The sequence below is a fragment of the Homalodisca vitripennis genome, chromosome 6, assembly GCF_021130785.1.
Source record: "Homalodisca vitripennis isolate AUS2020 chromosome 6, UT_GWSS_2.1, whole genome shotgun sequence".
In the NCBI taxonomy this organism is placed as follows: Eukaryota; Metazoa; Arthropoda; class Insecta; order Hemiptera; family Cicadellidae; genus Homalodisca; species Homalodisca vitripennis.
Window position 1 is genome coordinate 99,535,771 of NC_060212.1, and position 20,859 is coordinate 99,556,629.

A 20,859-nucleotide genomic window follows, 5' to 3' on the forward strand; every position below is an offset into this window, starting at 1 on the left:
TATTTGTGCCCGATTATAAAATTACCCAAATTTACTACTTTAAACGCATAAAAATTGACGGGTATTGACTAAAAGGTTGAGTTTTTGAGTATAGGAATGTTATTTTAAAACTCGGTTATGTTTAAAAGATTTTTTGAAATAACAATCTTCACACAGAGCATATCCAAGGGTGGTAAAAGTTGTTACAAAGTTGGCGAGTGTATTTAGTCAATAACTATTATATTTTTATGGGTATGACGGTTCTCCTTTTTCTAACTTTTAAATAACTGTGTGACTATAGTTCAAATGTCTTCTAAAGGTACACAATTAAATAAATATAACGTAACGTAGCTTGCTCCTAAGACAAAGTAAAACCATTTAATGTAATACTTTATGGCTATATACAACATTAAAGGGAAGATATAATTATTCACACACCTCTGTATAAAAATTCGCTTTTCTGCAGTACGAGCCTTTTTAAGAGAAATACAATTCTTAACACGAATAATAATAAGTCTCCATTCAAAATTACTCAGTAAGAATCATTTTGACGAAAGGTGTCTTTCTGAAATAAATTAAATTACAAATACTACATGGATTGAGTATCAAAAGAAAATGTGTACACAGTTCAATTACTAAAATTGAATAGATTTTTTTATTATTACCACAAAATAGTTTATGTTAATAAGCAATCAATAAATAAAATTAAAATACAATAACATTAAGATTTATAGCTTCAAAAAGTTATTTATCTGAAAATCTCGAAAATCAAGCGATTACTTTAAATACACTGTTGTAGGGATACATTAATCTGAAACTAAACAACTAACACATCCACTGCAAGACCAGATTATACGAACAAGTTAGTTTTAGAGAATAAAGAGAGTTTAGAAGGATTACAGTGAGTATGATTCGAAATATCCAGTAATACTAGGCGTTTGCCTTCGTTGATGCTCAGTTAAATCCGACGTATGGGCATGAACTCTTATAGAACTCACTATTTTATAAGAAGAAATTAAGATTCGTGCAAAATCAAAAGTCTATGGATAAAAGATTTTCGAGATGGCTTAGGGAAACTTACTACATCACAATATTTTTTTCTCTCTCTTAGGACAACACGCTTATCAATTGCACTTAGTCCTGTAAGAACCTTAGCGCTGCTTACGGAGTGACAGGATGGGTGAGGTTAGGGGGTAGGGACCGCCTCCTGTCGCACTTATCTCAAGTCATGTCCCCCCGGAAGAAGGGGAGGCCAGCTCTGAACCAGCCTCTCCAGTCAAAGCAGGCAGGGGGTGGCACACCCCTGTTGAGGCTAGCAAGAACCTGTGATACTTAGGGAACAAACCCCACCAACTCCAACAGTCATCTCCCTCAGTAGACTAGACCTATCGAATTACCCTTGCATCCCAGAATCTCGACATCTGCGGTTAGTGATGTGCCGCTCCTGGACAGCCATAAGGTTGCCCAGGTTTAGTGACCCAGTAGAAGGTTCAACTGGAAGGCATACCAGCCAGAAGTGATCCCTGCTGGGTAATCACAATATGTTAAAAGGTTATATCATTGTATTCAGTTTTTGTATAGAAATAATTACTCTACGATTTGTTCGTTTCCATCATGATTATCTACAAAACAAACGTAAAAATGCTACACAACGCTCAACGAAATTCCATCCCAACGAACTCTATATGGAAATGAAGCTTCATTCAAAATTTAAATTCTATAGGTCACTTCATTCTCAAGATACCGTACGGACAGACAGATATACAGAAATGAAATTCTTCCCGCCCCTAGACTGATGGGCTTTCCTAACGCTCAGGATTGCTCAATGGGTTCATCCTTTTACTCCATTATAATGTTGCATGGAATTCAATGGACTACTTGATGACATTCTCTAACGAGCGGAAAACTACTTCACCGATAACACCACTTCTAGCTGTAAATAAAATATAAATAGTCTCAATCTCTATTCTATATTCTCTATTCTCTATACCCGAAATCAAACCGTGATCTTAGTTCGTCAACTTTCTTACTTCACTGTATCCTATACATGACACAGTGAATGCGAGGGTGCACGCGTGCATATGTGGTTGTGCGTGTGTGTGTTTATGTATGGGTAACAGCAAAAAGAGAAATAGCTATGTATACGCTGATAATCACTGGAGCTACTAATATACAATTCTGTAAATGCAGCTACTTGTAGCATATAAAAAGAAAAAGCATCTTTGCCATCGTGTACAAAAAGTACACAAGTTTAGAAATAATTTTTGTTTTGAAAGGAGATTGAAAGAAAGATGAATCCCCAAAATGACAACACACAATGATTAGAATCGGTCGCGACTTTCAGACTTTTATCAGAATTGTTTTTTCAATTATATATAAACCTCTTGACTGATTATAGCAGTAAATACCCACTTATAAGTACTTAAACCTTCTATTTGTATTTATATATTTATCTAATGGTATCTCTATTTATATTAACTTCAGAAAGGAAAGAGTAAGCGTTATTGAAACAAACCTTGACGAACGAGTAAATACCGTCTTGAAACATCAGTTGTACTCGCTTAGTTACGCAATTTCTGCCCAGTTAAAACCTAAGTGGTCTTCTTCTTCGTGTTTTAGCGAGCACTTATGTAATGCTGCAGGACAAGGCGGGCGAGGTTACATGTAACAGTAGTATGCTTGCCTTTTACAATTATCTCCAATCCAGTGAACGATTCTTGGTTCTGGATGTGGCACGAAATATTTTGAGGTTAAGTGGCGAAGATAACGTCATGTCTTTCATTCAAATTCCATCTCAAATAAATATTCTCATTTAATTTCATTAAAATAGAGAGACAATAAACAAAGTTGGAGATTTAGGATATGAGTAGTCTATGATAGTAGGTTCTAATCATAACTGCTATGACGTTAATATCGTGCTGAAATCTCGGCATACTTTCTAGTTCAACGATCGTGTTGCAAAGTAAGCGTAGTTCTCCTTAAACTGAACTAAAAAAGTAAATAAAAACGTTTGAAATTATTTTTTAAGTAACATTCGAAAAATTTTCTTAGTACTCAATTCAGAGTGATCATCATTCTAAATAATAACTTAGTTTTATCATTATTCTGTAAATTGTGACTGATAAGCTTTTTTTCCAAAGTACGATTTTACTCGTCACAGGTGCTTTCACTTTTAATCGTTACACCTGCTTGTACAGTGCAATCACAGATGGTTGCAATTTAAGTCGACTCAGCAATCAGAAGACATTCGTGCACTGCCGTAACGAGCGTTTATAGGCCTAGACAGTTTGGGAAAATTTTAGAGCGCTGACGGAAGAGAACGTTCAAGCCATATTGGAAGTTATAGCTGCCAACATAGTACGTACAAGGGTCCGCTACAACGAGAGTTTATAGCTTTCTTCATATTTCGCCTCATTAGTTGACCAAGGCACCTCTGTTTCCTTGTCTAGGACCCTAACTAGGTCCTTAGATTTCAACAAGTCAGCATCGCTCTGTCAAATCATTAAAGATCAGTAGGACATTGTCTGTTAGCCGGTGAAAGTCGCGTCAAGCAGCTTCGTAATGAGAATTGCGTAAAGGCATTACCAATTAGTTAAAACCTAAGTGGTTCGAAACCCACAGTAAACTATAAAACCTTGTCATTGTGTTATTAACTAATGGTCCGAAGAATAAATCCATATTACATAGTAAAATATTGCTCAGGACACCCAGACTCATTTTAGGCAAGTATCTTATACAATGGTTTAAAAACTCTACCTCTGAAAGTCTGCTGAAAACCTTACATCAATAATAAAAAAAAAAAACATAAATATCCGGTACACATGTTCTGCAATATATTATACTAATATTATAATATTATATGCTTAATATTATACTACATTATATCAAACAAAATATCCAGTAAACATAAGTCGTTGAATGTGTCATTTAGCCGCTAGCAACTGTTTTTTAGTTTTTGTAAAAAAGTTATCTCTGGGACGGGACGAGAGCAATAAGCATTTTGTCAGTTCAAAAGGTATAATGATTGTTGTTCTCGGCTTGTGCTGACAGATTATGTTGAAGAGAGTACCCTTGGAATAGTAATACAATTACAAAACAGTTGGTTTTCTGTACATTTTCCATAACAAACAGGTTATTTTTGTTATTTGACTTTCACAATTTTCAATAAGCGCCACATTGAAGCAAACCATAAGATTATTTTTTTAGTATTATTATTATCTGTGTGCAAAGTTTGGTATTTGTAGCTTTACTGGTTCTAGAGGAAACAATTTATTTCGACAAAATAAAATATGGCGGCTATGGGATACACGACACATTTCTCGATCTATGTTTACAGGACATTTTCCTATATAATTCAAGATATTTTTGTTTGAAATGATGAGTACTATCAGCCACGGAAGGTTGTGTGAAGTTTTCTGAACATTCTGTATAATATAGTATCAAAGTCAAAGTAAAAAAAATCTGTATTCGTTTTAATTAAAATGCTGTAAAACTTGAATAGTGTCAGTTTAAATTAACTAAAAGTTGTAATATAAAATAAGGCTATAATAAAACTACCTGATTTGCAAATCACAATATTCACCTAATGAATAATAAAGCCATGTACATCAAGTATGCCTTAAGATTTCTTTTAAAAATTGTATGTTCTGTTTTTTGTTTGATAACACGTGGAATGGAAATTTGGATCCAATGTATGTTGGTCTTTTTGTAAACAAATTTAGCCTAAGGCGAAGAATTAAAATATCATTTTTATTACGTGTAGTATCGAAATGAATTACGTTGGTCATATCAGTATTTGAATTTAGAATTTTAGAATACATAATTAATTGTATCCATTATATATTGTCCGTAGACAGTTAAAATGCTCAACCTAAACGGGTATATAACATTGAGCTTTAATGTCTGACTAATTCATTGTGAATCACAATACGTCATTAGAGTGCTGTTTGCAAAACTATTTTACCTCTTTTAACAACGCTGCTGCATTTATATATTAATGATATTACCTTCACTACACGTGTATTGCTACTAAATAATGAACAAGTATATTGATAAAATTCCGAAATTCGTCATTATTAGTGAACTAACATTATTGTTGTTTTATCATTGTTAATTAGTGTTAAGGGCTTTACGACAAATCGTTAGGATTGTTACTAAGCAAACTACTGTAGTTTTTGTAACAAATTAATATATAACGAATACATAATATTGTTTAGAATTGTTATTTTTATTTTGCTGTGATTTATTAATATTTTATTATGATAAACAATTTATTAAACTATCCTTTTTCATATTGCTCGTTGCCAAATTGTTAACGCATATGTTGCTAAAAGTTTATTTATTTATTGTTAAATAGTGCGGTGTATGCTTCTAATTTCTTATTAATATTCAAACTGTTATTTATTAGATGTGTATAATTGTTTACTAATAGAATGTGGTCTAGCTTATCTTATAATTTCCTCGTAACTAATTAATGCATAGTGAAATGTACACACTGAATTACACTCAACCCCACTAATGGAGTAAAAATGTATGGAACAAGAAAATAATATATTAGTAAACTTAAAAGCCATACGAAATAAAAACTAAGCTTATCAATTGGTGCTGTAGTTAAGATACCCGATGTAATTTAACTTCTTCTTATATACAGAAATCAGAATGTAATTATGTACGTAAATAAATTTTAATATCTGCTCAAATATTTATTCTTAAACACTACAACATTAAGTGAAACGCAAAAGTAAATCACCAACAACATATTGGTAGAAAACGAACACTGTTGGCTTACTGCGGAAAAACACCAGTTTTATGTGGTCAACAAAGACCACCCAATGTTGTCATGATTTGTGCGAAACCAATTGCGAGAATAGCGATCGCTATCTGTCGGTCTGTTGGTACAATATTTGCTCGTTGATATTTTTATACCCAGTGTTATTTAAAAGTTTGTACACCACTATAAAACAGTAATGTATTACACGTAAAGTAGCTATGGTGGGAAGGGTTGATTCAATGTAAATGTTGATTTTAGTTCCAACTTATCTTGCTCGTAGTGCAGCGGCAGAAATCTGAAATCTCGATTGCTCCACAGTCCTTAGAGTGTCAAAAACATCATAGTGCTCTCAATTGTGCACCTGATGAGACAATGAGAAAGCATCTTCACGTAGGCTACACTGTAATTTGTAGTTTGGGCGTCTCTGATGTCGAAACAATGTAAAGAGCTTATTTTGAGCTTATTCGTCGCGGCTTTTGGATCTCTTCAGACGAACATGACTCCAGTTTCGAGGAGTCAAGTCTGTGACAGCGTCAGATTCCAGACGCTGCACTAAGAGGAAGGCGAATTGGAGCTGAACTCAACATTCAAAGTAATTTCCTGACAGTATGAACATCAACTCTAATATTTAACTTTTATAAACAATAATAAATTAAAAAATAAAACTTGGAACTAATCGGGTTTAGTTTTTTGTGATATACGCATGACAGTACCACATCATTGTATTTTTTACAATGTTAATAAATACATTTAAACTGTGAAGCATTTATAGATTTTTATTTCCGTTACTGTTCATTGTGTTAAATGCATAAACGCACAATGTTTTGTACATTTTATACTGTTGTGAAAAGTACGTTTTTACAGAACAAATATTTCAAAGGTCGAAACCACAGTTAATGTAAAGCTTTACCGCATTGAATACAATCAGAAACCACGGTGTAGGACTGTAACTGTCCTTGAGCATTCTGTTTGAACCCATCTGACTATATTTTATAAGAACAATCTTTGATTTCACTAAATTCAATTTTAAATATTGGACAGATAATGTATGATCGTGTTTACTAACCAATTCAAAAATTGTATTTAATTATTTACATAAACTTTGTAAAGGTATTCAGAAACATATACATAATGGAGAAATATTTTCAATATTTTTAAACTACCTATATTTCATTAAACCCGGTTAATCACACAAATTCACAAACTCGTGCCGATGAGTTCAAAATTTATGGGTCTTTATACTGATATAAAACTTTTAATATTGCTGTAAAAATATACCCTATGAGACATATTTTATTTTTAACTCAGATACTGGTAACACTGTACCCAATTGATGAATAAGAAAGGCGATGTTTTCAATTACAAAATTATTTTGAAAATTCATCTCAATTATAGAATTTTTGACCTCTTTCACAAGCCTAAACATTTTCACAGCGTGTATATAACTTTAATTATTAGCAGTTTTTTTTTAATTCTTTTTAAATTTTATGATCGGTTTCAAATTTTGCGAGCCACAAAAACACCGCCTCCATAAACACAGTGACATTTGGTGATAGCCATGTTTTACAGTGCAGTGAGGGTGGTCGAGTATCTAAACTGAATTGTCGTAAGAGGTTATCTCTGGTAGCCACGCTCACGCTGGTGGGGGATTGTCACATCTCCACGGCCAAGGTGAGTATAATGACATCAGTAATCTGAGCGTCTGTCTCCTTTCACTCTCTACCCTCTCTGTCTCTCAGTCTCTAACCGCAGAGTCACTGTGGTAAAGTTTGTTTATATCTCAACGCTAGGAAGACTAGACAATAGGATTTACCCCGGCGACAACTAAATCCGTAACTGCTCTTCAGGTAGAACTTGGTTTTTTTTCGGGTTATAGTTTGTTATTTCAGATGTACAATCTTTAAGATAATTATTTTAATCACAGCTCTTTAAGATTGCTTCACTGAAGACAGTCACATATTCTTAAATTATTTTTGACCACTCCGTGATATATGATAGGCGTTTAGAGTAGGAATTTCATTTTGTGACAAAGTTCAAGGAATAAGGAAGCGGTATTTTTACAGTATACGTATGAGTTGTTCCTCGTTGGGAGTGCCAAATGATTTATATCTTTAGGAAAAATAAATGTATGAAAATATATGACACGTTTAAAATATTTTATTATACTTACGAAAATTACATTTTATGCATAAACGTGTCATAATCTCCAGTAACCTTTTATATGAATCACCTTTGGGGGCAGCACTGGGGACACTTCCTTAAACATAATATATTGACAACAGAAACATGTAGTCAGATTAATTTTAAATAAAAAAAAATTGAACGTTCTCGTCCACTTTTTGTTAAACTGAAAATTTTGCCAGTTAGGTATATTTTTTTTATAAAGTTTTAAACATTTTCTTTGTAAAAGTGTTTAGATATAGTATAAAAAGTAGTTAGATTATAAACAGAAATTAAGATCAGCGAATCACTGTCAAATAACAAAACCAAATAACACTTATTTTACCAAAACTTTGAATTTTATAGCACCAAGAATAGACTACCTAGTGATATCGAGCAATCTCACTGTGGCAGGATTTTCTTGAAAAGACTTAGAGAATGGTTGTTGACTCTTGATAATCTTGATTCATTGACTAACATTCAACATTAGTAATTTTATCATTAATTAGTAGTATTTGTCAATTATTTATACTTTTTGATATTAACTACAGTTATTATCATAAACTCACTGCTTGTTCGTAAGAGAATTGTTTCTTGCTAATTACAACTCTTGATTTGAAAGCAATTATGAAAACAAACTTAAGCATTGGCCGATGAAAGAAATATAAAGAATCAAATTTTATTATCTGATCGCTGTTTAACTAAGTAAAATGTAGGTGAAAGGAACCTCCTATTAGGCAAAGTGCCTTGGAGGCCCTAAATTTTCTTATTTTGCTTTTCTATTTAAAAATATAATTGAACAATTTCATTGAGTTGTATGTGAGAATATATTGTGTAAGTGTACATGCATATGTATGTATGTGTATATATGTACATACTTTGTTCAATAATAAAAGCATTAATTGTTAAGTAATTTTTAATTTTTTGTTATTCTGTGCATTAAAGATTAATTTTTAGTTTTTATGTATTTCGAGTTTTGCTTTTACTTTTTGGTCAGACTTGGCAAGAACATTTTATTTATCTAAGTTGTTTTATGTAAAAGATTCTTATTTATTTATACATTGGTGATTATATTTAAGAAATTGTTAAAGTATTTTGCAAATTGAGAAAATAAAGAATTTATTATTATTATATAGATAATGCTTTAAAAAATATTCTATCTCATAAGTTTTTCGGTGGGCCTGATTTCTAAGATGTCCAAATATTATTTCAAATGTCTACAATTTCTCGTTGAGTTATAAGAGCTTTTTGTATTTCTCTTGCCTTCAGGAGAGGTTTCTTAAATGTTGTGCCTAAAAACTGTTCTTACTTTATGAATTGTTTTAAATTAACGCCACCGAAGCCGGGATGGTGTGGAAGTAAAAATTAGCCCAGCACAATCATCGAATCCTGTCATAAAGAATATTTTCAAACCGTATGATGTAAAACTTTTACTTACCCATCCAACAGTTAGTACGATTATTAAATGACAATTTCAAATGTAATGTTTCGAATGGTACCACCAATTGATAGGATGCCAAATTAAGATTTGTGAGCGTTTTTGTTTGACGTAAATGTTACTCGAACCAAACGAATTACTTTACTATTTCTTTTACCAACTGCCTAATTTTCGTAGTAATGATTGTCGCATTTAAATTACCTATAGCCTACATTTAATTCAAAATAGGTAGTCACTCTCGTGTGAGAATTTCCGAAAAATATTTTCACATACTGTCTGAAATAAATCACCACGACCTAAGATATGTTAACACCACTTTCCGTTATTGAGATCACACTGTAAGTTTTTGAGGTTATAAAGTAAAAGGCATATTACGAGAGGGATACAAATGACAACATTTTCAGTACTGGGCCTGTCGGTCGAAATTAAGTGAGATACATCGATACAGCTGATAACAACATTGGGTTATACACATCAACTTCTCTCTCTACAGTACCTGTATAATTCGTGCATTGCATTGAACCTACATTTACTGCCGACCACCCAACTTATCAGTAAGTACTTATCAAATTAGCGGAATTTGACTGTTATGTAAACAAGTGTTAGATTATACTTTCACCATAAAACTTCCTTCCGGATAGCCTTGCTAGTCTACTTTGTTAGGTTCGTCCAATCCTTATAAAATACTTATCCCACGCAAGCAAATTACTCGCATTTCAGTATCAGCAGTAATGTAAAAATGTAATTTATTGTAATTATCTATCTTATAGTGAAACTTTGAATATCTACAGTTAATCATCCGTCATTTTTGTCCATTTTCGGCACTCCTATTTTATATATTTAAGTGAGTGGGAAATACTAAACAAAGATCAAACGATATTCAATTCTTCTTAATATTGCCCAATATATAATATTGGGCAATATTATATATTGGATATTATATTGGTAATATAAAATTTTTAAAATTCTAAACTATTACCTTTTCTTTCATAGTTCAGTTCAAAGAATACCATTGGTCTAATATGTTTATATATTAACACAAAATCCTATAACACCACATTAGTTAAAAGTGAAATTTGTATGTAGAGCTATGACGTGGAGAGGATTTTGGTTTGATACACCTCGAAAAGAGTCCTAGACGAATGCAGAGTTATCTGTAGAATCACTAATTTGCCTAAGTTGGTATATTTGTGCTGTTGTTGTGTCTACTATTGTACTTACAGAGGCACCCGGCGGCTAGCAGCGTGACAGCGGCTGAAGGAGGCGCACACTCCAGGAAGAAGGGTTTGACGGCGTACTCGGCGAAGGTGATAGCGACGATGGCCTGAGTCGTGGGCCGGATGATGAGGAGAGCGACCCACAAACGCAGGAACGCCGGGAGGTCTCCAAAAGCCTCGAGAATGTAGGCGTAGTCTCCTCCTGACCTGGCGATGGCGGTCCCCAGCTCGGCATAGCAGAGGGCTCCGAGGGTGGAGAACACTCCGGAGGCCGTCCAGACTATCAGAGACACTCCCACGGACTTCGTGTAAATGTAAACTCCGGCCGGCGAAACGAAGATCCCGGATCCGATAATGGTTCCTATGATTATCGCGACACCGTTCAAGAGTGTTATTTTCCTCTTGAGAACCACTTTGTTGGGGTCCGCGGTTTCCGTGCTGACGACCACGTCACACGTGGGTTTCTCCGGCGGCGGGGAGGACATGATGTTGCGACCGGCGCGTCCAGAGCGGTACTGACCTGACGCTGACGCCGCACGGAAGCCCAAGACCACGGTATCTCCCCCCACCCGGGGCGCTTGCGCTGCTGATATCAATTCGACGCGAATGTTACGTCACACAAAAAAATCGTTGTATTACTCCGTGACTGTGTTGTCGATAAAGAACGTCTAGCCGTCAGTTATAACCGCTATCAGCTGTTCTCGGCGGAGCGCGTGGCCCGTAACTTCGTCACCCGATGCCGGCTAGCGGCTAGATCGATACTACAGCGCCGACTATCCGCACCCCTCAACAGAACAGCCCCCAGGCGGTGCCGCCCTCCCCTAACTACCTGTTTAGCCACGTGCTCCCCCTTTATCACAAGAGGACAAGGCTTCCCATGTACCAGATGTGTATGAATAATTCCGTTCTGATTTACGCTAGACATCTGTAACACTTAACTGTTTTGGTTTTTTTACACGAAGAGATTTGCTTAAAGAGACACTAAAAATGTACTTTGTGAATTTTTAATTCGGACGAGAACATCAAATAGAAAGGTTTATATTAATAAACTATATCTTTTTATTAAATTCACGAAAAAACTCATTTGAAATCAACTTACGCTAACTGTCGATTGTATTAGCTCTTATAAGGACGTATAAGGACTATTTTAATATGCATAGACGTAGGTACTCTCTGGAGATGGGTAAATTTGAAATTTCATACATGGCATTTGGTTCATTGTTACTGTAAAGTGAGGATACCACAAAATGACTGGAACCCTCCAATGTTTTATGGAGATAAAACTAACTAAACATATTTCAAAGGAAATACATTGGAGCGTCGCAGAATATTCCAAGAATACATTTTGGAGCGTTCATATTCTAGAAAAACACTGAAATTTCTCTAATGACTTGAGATTATTTTTGGGAGAAAATACGAAGGGTTTCTGGTGCGATAGCTGAAATCTTCCAAATTATGTGACATTAATGATATTGGTCGAAACGCATGAGTAAATAAAATGTCATAACATCATTTGTTGTTTGTTTGGTTTTGGGTTTATATAAGCATCGGGTGTTAATCACGTTATACTTTGGAAAAATACAATTTTGAATATTTCCAGAGCGCGTTATCAACGAGGCTACACACTACCTCAATCTGGACACCTTCTAGGACCAAGAGAAGCTCTATTTTGAGGGCTTTACTTCACAAAACACTAGATAGATCAGAATATACGGAATTGCCTATCTGGGTACACTGCAATATTGTAATAATAATTTTCGGCAAAAACGCAATCCATGGCGAGGTCCGTCCGTCTTATCCCATGTTTGCAGATACACGCCATGAAAAAATTATAAATTTTAAGATTTTTCTTACAAAAACGATTAATACGTATTATCGTAACAAGACTGGCTTTAATATCCAAATCTAAAAGTTTTGAGTCCATTTCAATGGTAACTAAATTATTTACAACTTTTTCAAGACATCCATTTTTCTTAAAATATGTTTTTGATATTAACTATCGTAAAAATTGTCTTAGTTAATTTTGTATTCAATTTGAAAATGTATTCAAATCGCAAGTGACCTATTAAACTTTGCGAGACCACACTTACTAACAGCAAGTCAAAGTAATGATAACCAATATAATACTATAAATCAAATTGTGGTTGTACAATCTTTATTGGAATAACACTATAAAATTAACTTAGGATAAAATAAATTTAACAATCTCATATTGTTTACAAGCTTGTCTCTAAGCTCCTAGAGTAAGAGTTCACGAGTTTAAATCCCATGGAAATATCCAGCAATTTCAAAATCGAATTGTCTAATCTAAATCGCATGTAGAGTTGAACTTAATATGTTCAAATTGTGATGGACACAGATATATTTGAGACGATTTTTAAAATTTATTGTAATCTTTACTCCTTCAAGGCTATTAGAATTTTACAAAAAGGTTTGAGATGGGTGATATGTAGAATGAGTGTGAACGCCCTGAGTAGTTTTCCAATTTAACAGATTGATTCTTAGTATGAACTGTTAATAGCCCAGTGAACATGTGAACAGTGGTTGTAAGGGCTATGCTATGTTAGCTCCAAAGCAATGAAATATTAATCAGATTATTTTGTTTGATTTGGTTAAGATTCAATGTGTAACATTTATTTAAGAGAAGGAATATTCGCAAATTTTTAAATTACTCTTTTTTTAGAAACAGGAAAAAGGGAATTTTTTATAATTCTACGAAGTGTTGTTGGCATTTAAAATAGAGTTTGTTCAGAGGCATCATATAATCAGACACAAAGAAAAACTATTTTGTGTTTTTAACTACTTCCCAAAGTTTAAGTTTAAATTTTCAAGAGGCTGTATGGATTAACACTTGTACTAGGCTCTTAGTCGTGATTTTATGCATTAATTACTTTAATACTCTAAGTTATTTATCATACATGGATTTATAAATCTTCATAAAGTTATTTATGAATCTCGTAAAGTGAGTGATGCAATCAAAACACGAGTTAACATGGCTATTGTATTTTTATGTGCCAATTATAAGTTTGTAGGATTATGTTTGATGTACTACGCTTCTTACCTTTTCTAAATGTTACCTGACTACACTACATGTTCATTATTGTACTATAGTTACAACAAAGTATTAAACAAGCATAACTATAGCATGGTAAAAGCTATATTTAAAAACGTATAGCTTAAATTATACTTAAGCCGGTTAGTATCATTCCAGGTGTTCCAAAACTGTTGGTACAATTATTCTTTTTATTTCGAAAAAATCGAATATAGACGAGCAAACATTTCTTTTCGAATAAATAAAATTATTGGGAAAGGTCAGTGACTTTTGGCAGTAAAAATACCAGATTAATATAGTAGGCTATATTATTTCTCTGTTATCTCAACTATGATAAAAATTGAGTCTCAAGGGTAGACTATATGATAACGCTCGATTTAATACAATACACTATAACCTTTTGCGATAGTGCGAAATATACTTGTCTTATATTTATATTTACAACCAAGTCATTATCTGTGCAAAATGGTTCTAAACTCCTTTTCAATATCGGGTGATACTTTAATATTTCTATATTCTAAGCCAACATTCCGACTGGCTGATTCAATGGAGATACAGTTTTGCCAATTCAAAATAAAAAAAATCATGATTGATACTGCCATTATGTAAAAATACCACTTGTATGTAGACGACCTGAGACTAACAAGCAAGATTATATTATTATGTTAGAATTTGTTTTACGTAATTTTCTTATCTTTGATAATAGGATAAATAATGATCGGAGTTCATCGAAATGTAAAGGGGAATAGCCGACAACCCCACCCACGGCCTACTGCTTCCATCGGCTAAGATATTATTTGGCTGAGCGTTAGTTTGGCTAAGCCTATCACTATAGGGTCTAGACAAATTTCATCTCTGTCTGGCTGTCTTTCTGTCCGCGCGATATCTCGAGTACAAATCAAGTTTAAAAGTTCATTATGGCTGAGCGGCAGCGAACAACTTTACATCGGTCTTATGAGTAAAAATGATGGCAACGGGCATTATAACAGATTAAATAAATCTGTAGACATGCTGGATACAGTCATATGACATTTTAACTTATAGTAACAGCTATATCCTGAAACTTTGCTTAAAGCCAGATATGCTGTAGTGTAACATACTCTTACCTTGATAATAACAATTTTTATTTCAAAGACAATTTAACATTGTAAGGAAATCGTCAGAAAAACAATAAAAATAACAGTAAGTAAAAACTGTAGCGGTATATAAAATTTGTCATACATTCTTCCATCTAGACCTCTTTCAAATGTACAACTCCTACATTCACTCCTTCTCATTTATTCAAATTCGAATTTATCCAATTATTCAGCACCTGGTCAGTCTGCCAATTCTGTGGTCTCCCATTGATATGCCAAGAACTCGTCTGTGCTGTAGAATGCTTTTGCAATCAACGCAGTTTTCAGACGAGGTTTGAATGCTTTGAGCATTGGAGAATTTTTTATTGAATTTGGAAAATTGCTTTATTGTAGGCCTACACGAGTTTAATAGTGTGAAATATCTTGTTTAACTGCATAATGTTTTAGATTATAAAATACTTATATGTGCTGCGGTAAAATAGACAACACAATCTGTAGTAACTGGGCTGGGTTAGCTGAGTGCACGTTGCGCGTCTACCCGTCTCGAATACTGGTGCGGGACTCCGGGGGGGGGGGGGTTTCGCAGTATTATTATAATATTTGTAACATGAAGAATTACCAGGTGAGAATGTTACTGAAGGATAAGTGCAGGAAGTTGTGACGTGTGATATTACTATGTGCTTTATGCAATTGTTTTGTTAAATCAAAGATTTAATCTCTGTAACGTTGGAGACAACATAGCGAAAGTAAAATAAACGAGATTTTATGACACTCATACTTGACACAGAACCATACAGTTCATAGTAAAAGAGCGTTAAAAAATGGGAGTATTGAATTTTAAACTATTCAAACGGTGTAAGCGACATTCATTTGTAGACTACAGTCTATCTCTATCTGTATCAATTTGGATTTATTCTTTTTATTTATCTTTATCTGTAGATAACAAAAATACGACAATCGAATTGCCGATTATCGTGAACTAACAGCTGTTATCTGCAAGTACAGACCCTCATTTGAAATTGTATTACATAACTCATCCAGTCAAGTCGGGCTTTTCCTAAGCACTCATCATACTGTTCAAAAAGTTTTCAAGAAACTAAATATACGAGTATCTGTACGGATATGGTATGGTGCAAGATGAAGCAGTGAATCGGTGGGAGCACATGTTGTTTACTCCTTTTCCTCCACTCCTCCAGGAATAGAGTTCACGTTCAAGATATTCATGTTTAGGGTTTGTAGAAAATATATGTCTGTGTACTGTCCATCCACAGGTGTATTCGACTTTTGCTAGATAGAACAGAACAACAAATATATTCGCTAATATGTTTTTCAATTACAGACTTCTGAAGTTATACTAAATACGATATTGGTGTGGGATTGTTTTGTCAGTAACATTAACGGAAACGATTATAATAGAAGAGGACAAGAATTATAGTAGGGATGTTGTTACACTTGCCTCTATCTAAAGTCGAGAACTACCTATCAGCGGTGGGGCAGGTGTTCGAAGTGCTAGTGCTCTCTCGCCTTAAAGCCCTTCTGAAACCTCTAATCTGTCCTAGTCAACAAGGCTTCACCACCTCCAGGTCAACCGTCATCAACCTAGTGATTTTCGAGGAATGTATATTATCTGCCAAGGGATCAGGTAAACAGCTGGACGTTTCCTTTATCAACTTGGCCAAGGCCTTCGACAAGGTTGACCACTCCATCCTCACCAATAAGTTAGAAGCATATGGAATCAATGGCCCATTACTCTCCTGGTTCCGCGACTATCTGCTTGGCCGGTACTTGAGGGTAAAATTGCCTGATGCGCTCTCCCAGGAATTTCCGGCGTACCTCAAGGTTCACTTCTTGGCCCATAACTCTTCATCATGTTCATTAATGACATAACGTCCGTTCTTCTGGTGGATGCTCTACTCTTTGCTGACGATGTGAAGATTTACAACGTGATATCCAGCGATGAGGACTTTGAGTGGCTACAGACAAGTCTCCATAATGTATTGGATTGGTGTGTTACTAACAACATGAAGCTAAAGTCTTAAATGTACTCCGTCATGACCTTTGGTCGTGTGCAAAACCTGCACAACTATAGTCTAGAGGAGGACCAACCACTAAGAAAGAGTGTCTTCGATAAAGGATCTGGGTGTTACATTTCCGTCTGACTTCTCATTCAATGAGCATGTTGACGACCTATGTAGAAGAGCTTACAGGATGCTGGGCTTCATCACTAGGTCAACCCGCGGTATGACAAATCCCCTTGTCTAGAAAATTCTCTACTCATCCTTTGTGCGTCAACTCCTGGAGTATGCTAGCCCTGTCTGGTCTTCCTACCATCTGGGTCTTATTGAGAAACTGGAAGCTGTGAAGATTAGTGGGCGTTCGACAAGGGCTGCTCTAAAAGGAAACCCTATTGCTGGACTGCAGGCTGATCTTCTTCTCCCTAATCTTCAAGCGAGGCGGTGCGTCGCGGATGTTCTGTTCCTGACGAAACTGGTAAATGGACAACTGGATTGTCCGATGCTCCTATCACAAGTGGACTTTCCGTATTCCTTTGGCAAGGACTCGATCACGCGACTTGTTCAGTAGACGCCATTGCCAGCGTTCCTATGTCTTTCACGGTCCACTCGCCAGAATGGTCAGACTCGGAAATGGTTTCTGCGACACGTTCGACATCTTCAATGATAGTGCAGCAATTATTAGAAGACGTGTGCTAGCTGCTGCTGCTAAGTGCTTTGTGCATAGCAATAATATGTATTTTTTTCTTTGCATGGTATTCATTCATTCATTCATATTTCATTCATTTATAAGGTTATGTAGTAGTAACATTTTACAGTTATTGTAGTTCCTTCGTATTTCTTTATTTATATGCCTTTTTGCACTAGTTATTAATTTATTTATTAATGTTGTATTTGGCACTTGTTATTTATGTAAATATCTGGTTTTGCATTCGTTATTATAAAGGATGGTCGTTTGTATTTGTAAAATGTTTGATCTTTTTTGGCTTTTGTTAGTATTTATGGATCTTTTACACATGTTATTCATTCTTAGTTTTTTGCATTGTCACTTATTTAAAAATATTTGATTAGCGTTGTTATTCATTTATAAACTTCTTTTTCTTTTTTACATTTTTTACAGTTGTTATCCAATTATAGTTTTCTGCACTGTAATTTATTCATGGGTAGTTTATTTGCATTTGTTATTTATTTCTACATCGTTTATTTGCATTTTTATATAGCTGTTTTCTCATTCTTTTCTTTTCTTTTCTTTTCTCATCATGAAGTGTACATGTATATTAGTCAAATAATTTTCTCATGTATTATTTATCATTGCCGTTATATTCATTGTAATTTATACATATTTTATATATTGTTTAATTATGTCTAGGAATATAAAGTCCAGTTGCATGTTTGGCTTGTCCCTATGATGTTAAGCACTGTAGTAATTCGCTACCTTGTAATATGTTTATAATTATAAATTGGTCTTTGACCGTTGGAAGGAACGAAATAAAAAAAATTCCACGTAAACATCTCATACAGCTGCTTCTTAAAACCACCATGGAGATTTCCCTTAGAATGTAAAACACAAAGTCATCAAGATTCAAAACTCAGAGGCAACGATATGCATGGCAACCGTCAAATATATCTCATAGTTTAACTTGTAATAAAACAAAAAGATGAACATGTCGTTCGATCACCACCGAAATCTCTGAACCGAAATTGTGACCATGGGAACACAAAAGCGTTGTGTTCATTTTCAGAATTGGAGCTTGTTTTTTCGGTGTAATGGACGTGGATGGCTAGCTCTCCATTACATTTTAGCCAATTCATAGAACCTATAACGGTACAGGATAGATGCTGTATTTAAAGCCCGTGACATTCTACACCAGTTGGCACATGACACATTGAAGTGACAAAAATGAGATATACGATCGATCTGCACTGCTACGGTTCGGTTATAGTTGCAGTTGGATATCCCGTGAAGAATGTGACCCCACGGGCTTTTCTACTGTGCTCGACAATGGGATAGGCACACCATTTTGACTTTTACCTTGCCTAGTTTGGTGCTTGGTAAATTTACCCATCGTAACAGGATTTAACAAACTGAGTTACACCTCTCACCAGAACTCGCGATCTGTAAATCTACAGGATAGTAAATTGCAGCGTCTGAAATCTGACACTGTCACAGGCTTGACTCCTGGAATCAAAAGTCCACGGCTCTCTGAAGAGGCCAAAGAAAAGTTAACGACAAAGACGCTCAGAAAACTGCAGGGAAAATAAGGAGTTTTGTCGTGACCTAGTGTCTCTGACGTCGAAATGATGGAAAGAGTTCGTTTTGAACGTCGTCATCGCAGACTTTCCTTAGGTTTGTTCAGACAGACGTGGACTCCAGATTCCAGAGTCAAATCTGTAAAATTGTCATGTTTCAAACGCTGCACTGAGCGGAAGATGAAATTTCCTCAACCACCGAATCAACACTTTCCACCATAAGTTGAATTTCCTACCACATTAGTGTACAGTCCAAACCCATGTTAACACGTTTCATCCATCAGGTGTACAAATCCCCAGAGCTATTGAAGAATCGATGATGCCCGACGTACTAACCTAACTGAAGATCCTATCATTTTATTCTGTGACAATGGTGTTGGTTGATCAGATAAAATTCCTGATGTCGACTGACAATACTCTAAGTCATTATTTGGTTACCTTTTTACCTTGTATAGAGAAAGAGTGTCTTTCATGGCATGAGGTAAATATTAATAAGACGGTAATGGACTACTGTATTTCGAGTGAATGTATGACCTCAATCGTTTGTTGAGTTTGTTTTGTTTTGTTGTAACGTTTGCTCTGAGGATTACTTCACGAGATGTGGGCTTTTGGATTTAAAAACTATTATTTGGTTTCACCAAGAGTCGTCTCTGGTTTGATGAGTCCAGCTGAGGTCGAAAGAAATCTGGATTTGGCTAGGCAGAATATTACCACAGAAGTCTTCCATTTCAATCTCATCAAATTTGTTATTTTATTTGTTCTCCTTACATATTACCGGCGAGTCTCACATTTACAATGGAAGAATGTAATTGGGAATTTCATTTTTATAACCCAAATGTTTTGTTTCTGGAAAATAATTCTTGGACCCTAGAGAATATTTTTAATTCCACTTCTATAAAATGTTGCGCACTTCGTTTACCCTTTATTGCCGTTTTTTCCATGGTATTATTTTAATACTAACGTAGTAATACTGCTCAGTAATACTAACCGACATTAATTAACTAATGGATAAAATGAAAATTATTGGGTCGCTCGGCAAGATCTAGTATTACCGCGTTTGGCAATGGAGAAGCAGATCTATGGATTTTATCATCCCTGAAATGAAGCTTGACAAATACACATCATCCATAAGTGAATTCAATGGTTCTAATATTCATCTGGTCACATTGACATGCACCTACCCACAACAGCTACCTACTACTGGGACAAGAGATAGATCATAGCTCTTCGGAGTTCTACATGCTTTAAACTGATGGAGAGCCCAAATATTACTACAACATCCTGTGTTTGGTTTTCTAATGTTCTTGAAATTTCAGGATTTTGAGTCCTATAACTCACATTTAGACAAGAATTTAGACGATGAGTAGAAGACAACATATGGGCTGTTGCATGAAAAGTAAGAGTATCATTGTATCTCAGGTAACAGTGCAATACCTTTACTGAATGATTTGTACGCTGAGAAAGTGGCCAAACTTCCATCTGCAAAATAGAATATTGAGGTGAATAGCATCATCTTCTCACTTCTTCACCACTGGATGCGGTATCTGGATAGTGATGTTCTTGGTCAGTTTGGATATCATCAATCTGCTTCAAAGGCAACTAAGGTTCTTCATGACAGCAATGAACTGCTCTAGGTATAGAAAGATTATTACTGTATTACGATTCGGAGATCAATTAAATGAGTCAATATTGTGGATTTCGGCGCACTTTTCAGAATTTTCATATGTTTACATAACCATTTCCCGTAGTCTGTACCATCATTTTGTAGTTTAAATAATCATTATTCGTATTTGCATACTTTTATTTTATAATTCTCTTCTTAATGCACACAATAAAAATAATATGTAAAAGTGCTCGATATTTTCCTTACCAAATACCGTAAAAACATCTAGGATTCACATCGTG

The 20,859-nt window shown here is 34.9% G+C and overlaps 1 protein-coding gene across 1 annotated transcript in view; it reads right to left on the reverse strand.

Annotated features, from left to right (window-relative positions):
• LOC124364641 (Y+L amino acid transporter 2) overlaps nucleotides 1-11,189 on the reverse strand; it is a 52,229-nt gene extending 41,040 nt beyond the window's left edge. The window contains exon 1 of the mRNA XM_046820266.1: nucleotides 10,569-11,189. Within this exon, the coding sequence (XP_046676222.1) occupies nucleotides 10,569-11,049 (481 nt within the window). The 5' untranslated portion in view covers nucleotides 11,050-11,189. The remainder of the gene's footprint in view (nucleotides 1-10,568) is intronic.
• Between the last annotated feature and the right edge of the window lie 9,670 nt (nucleotides 11,190-20,859).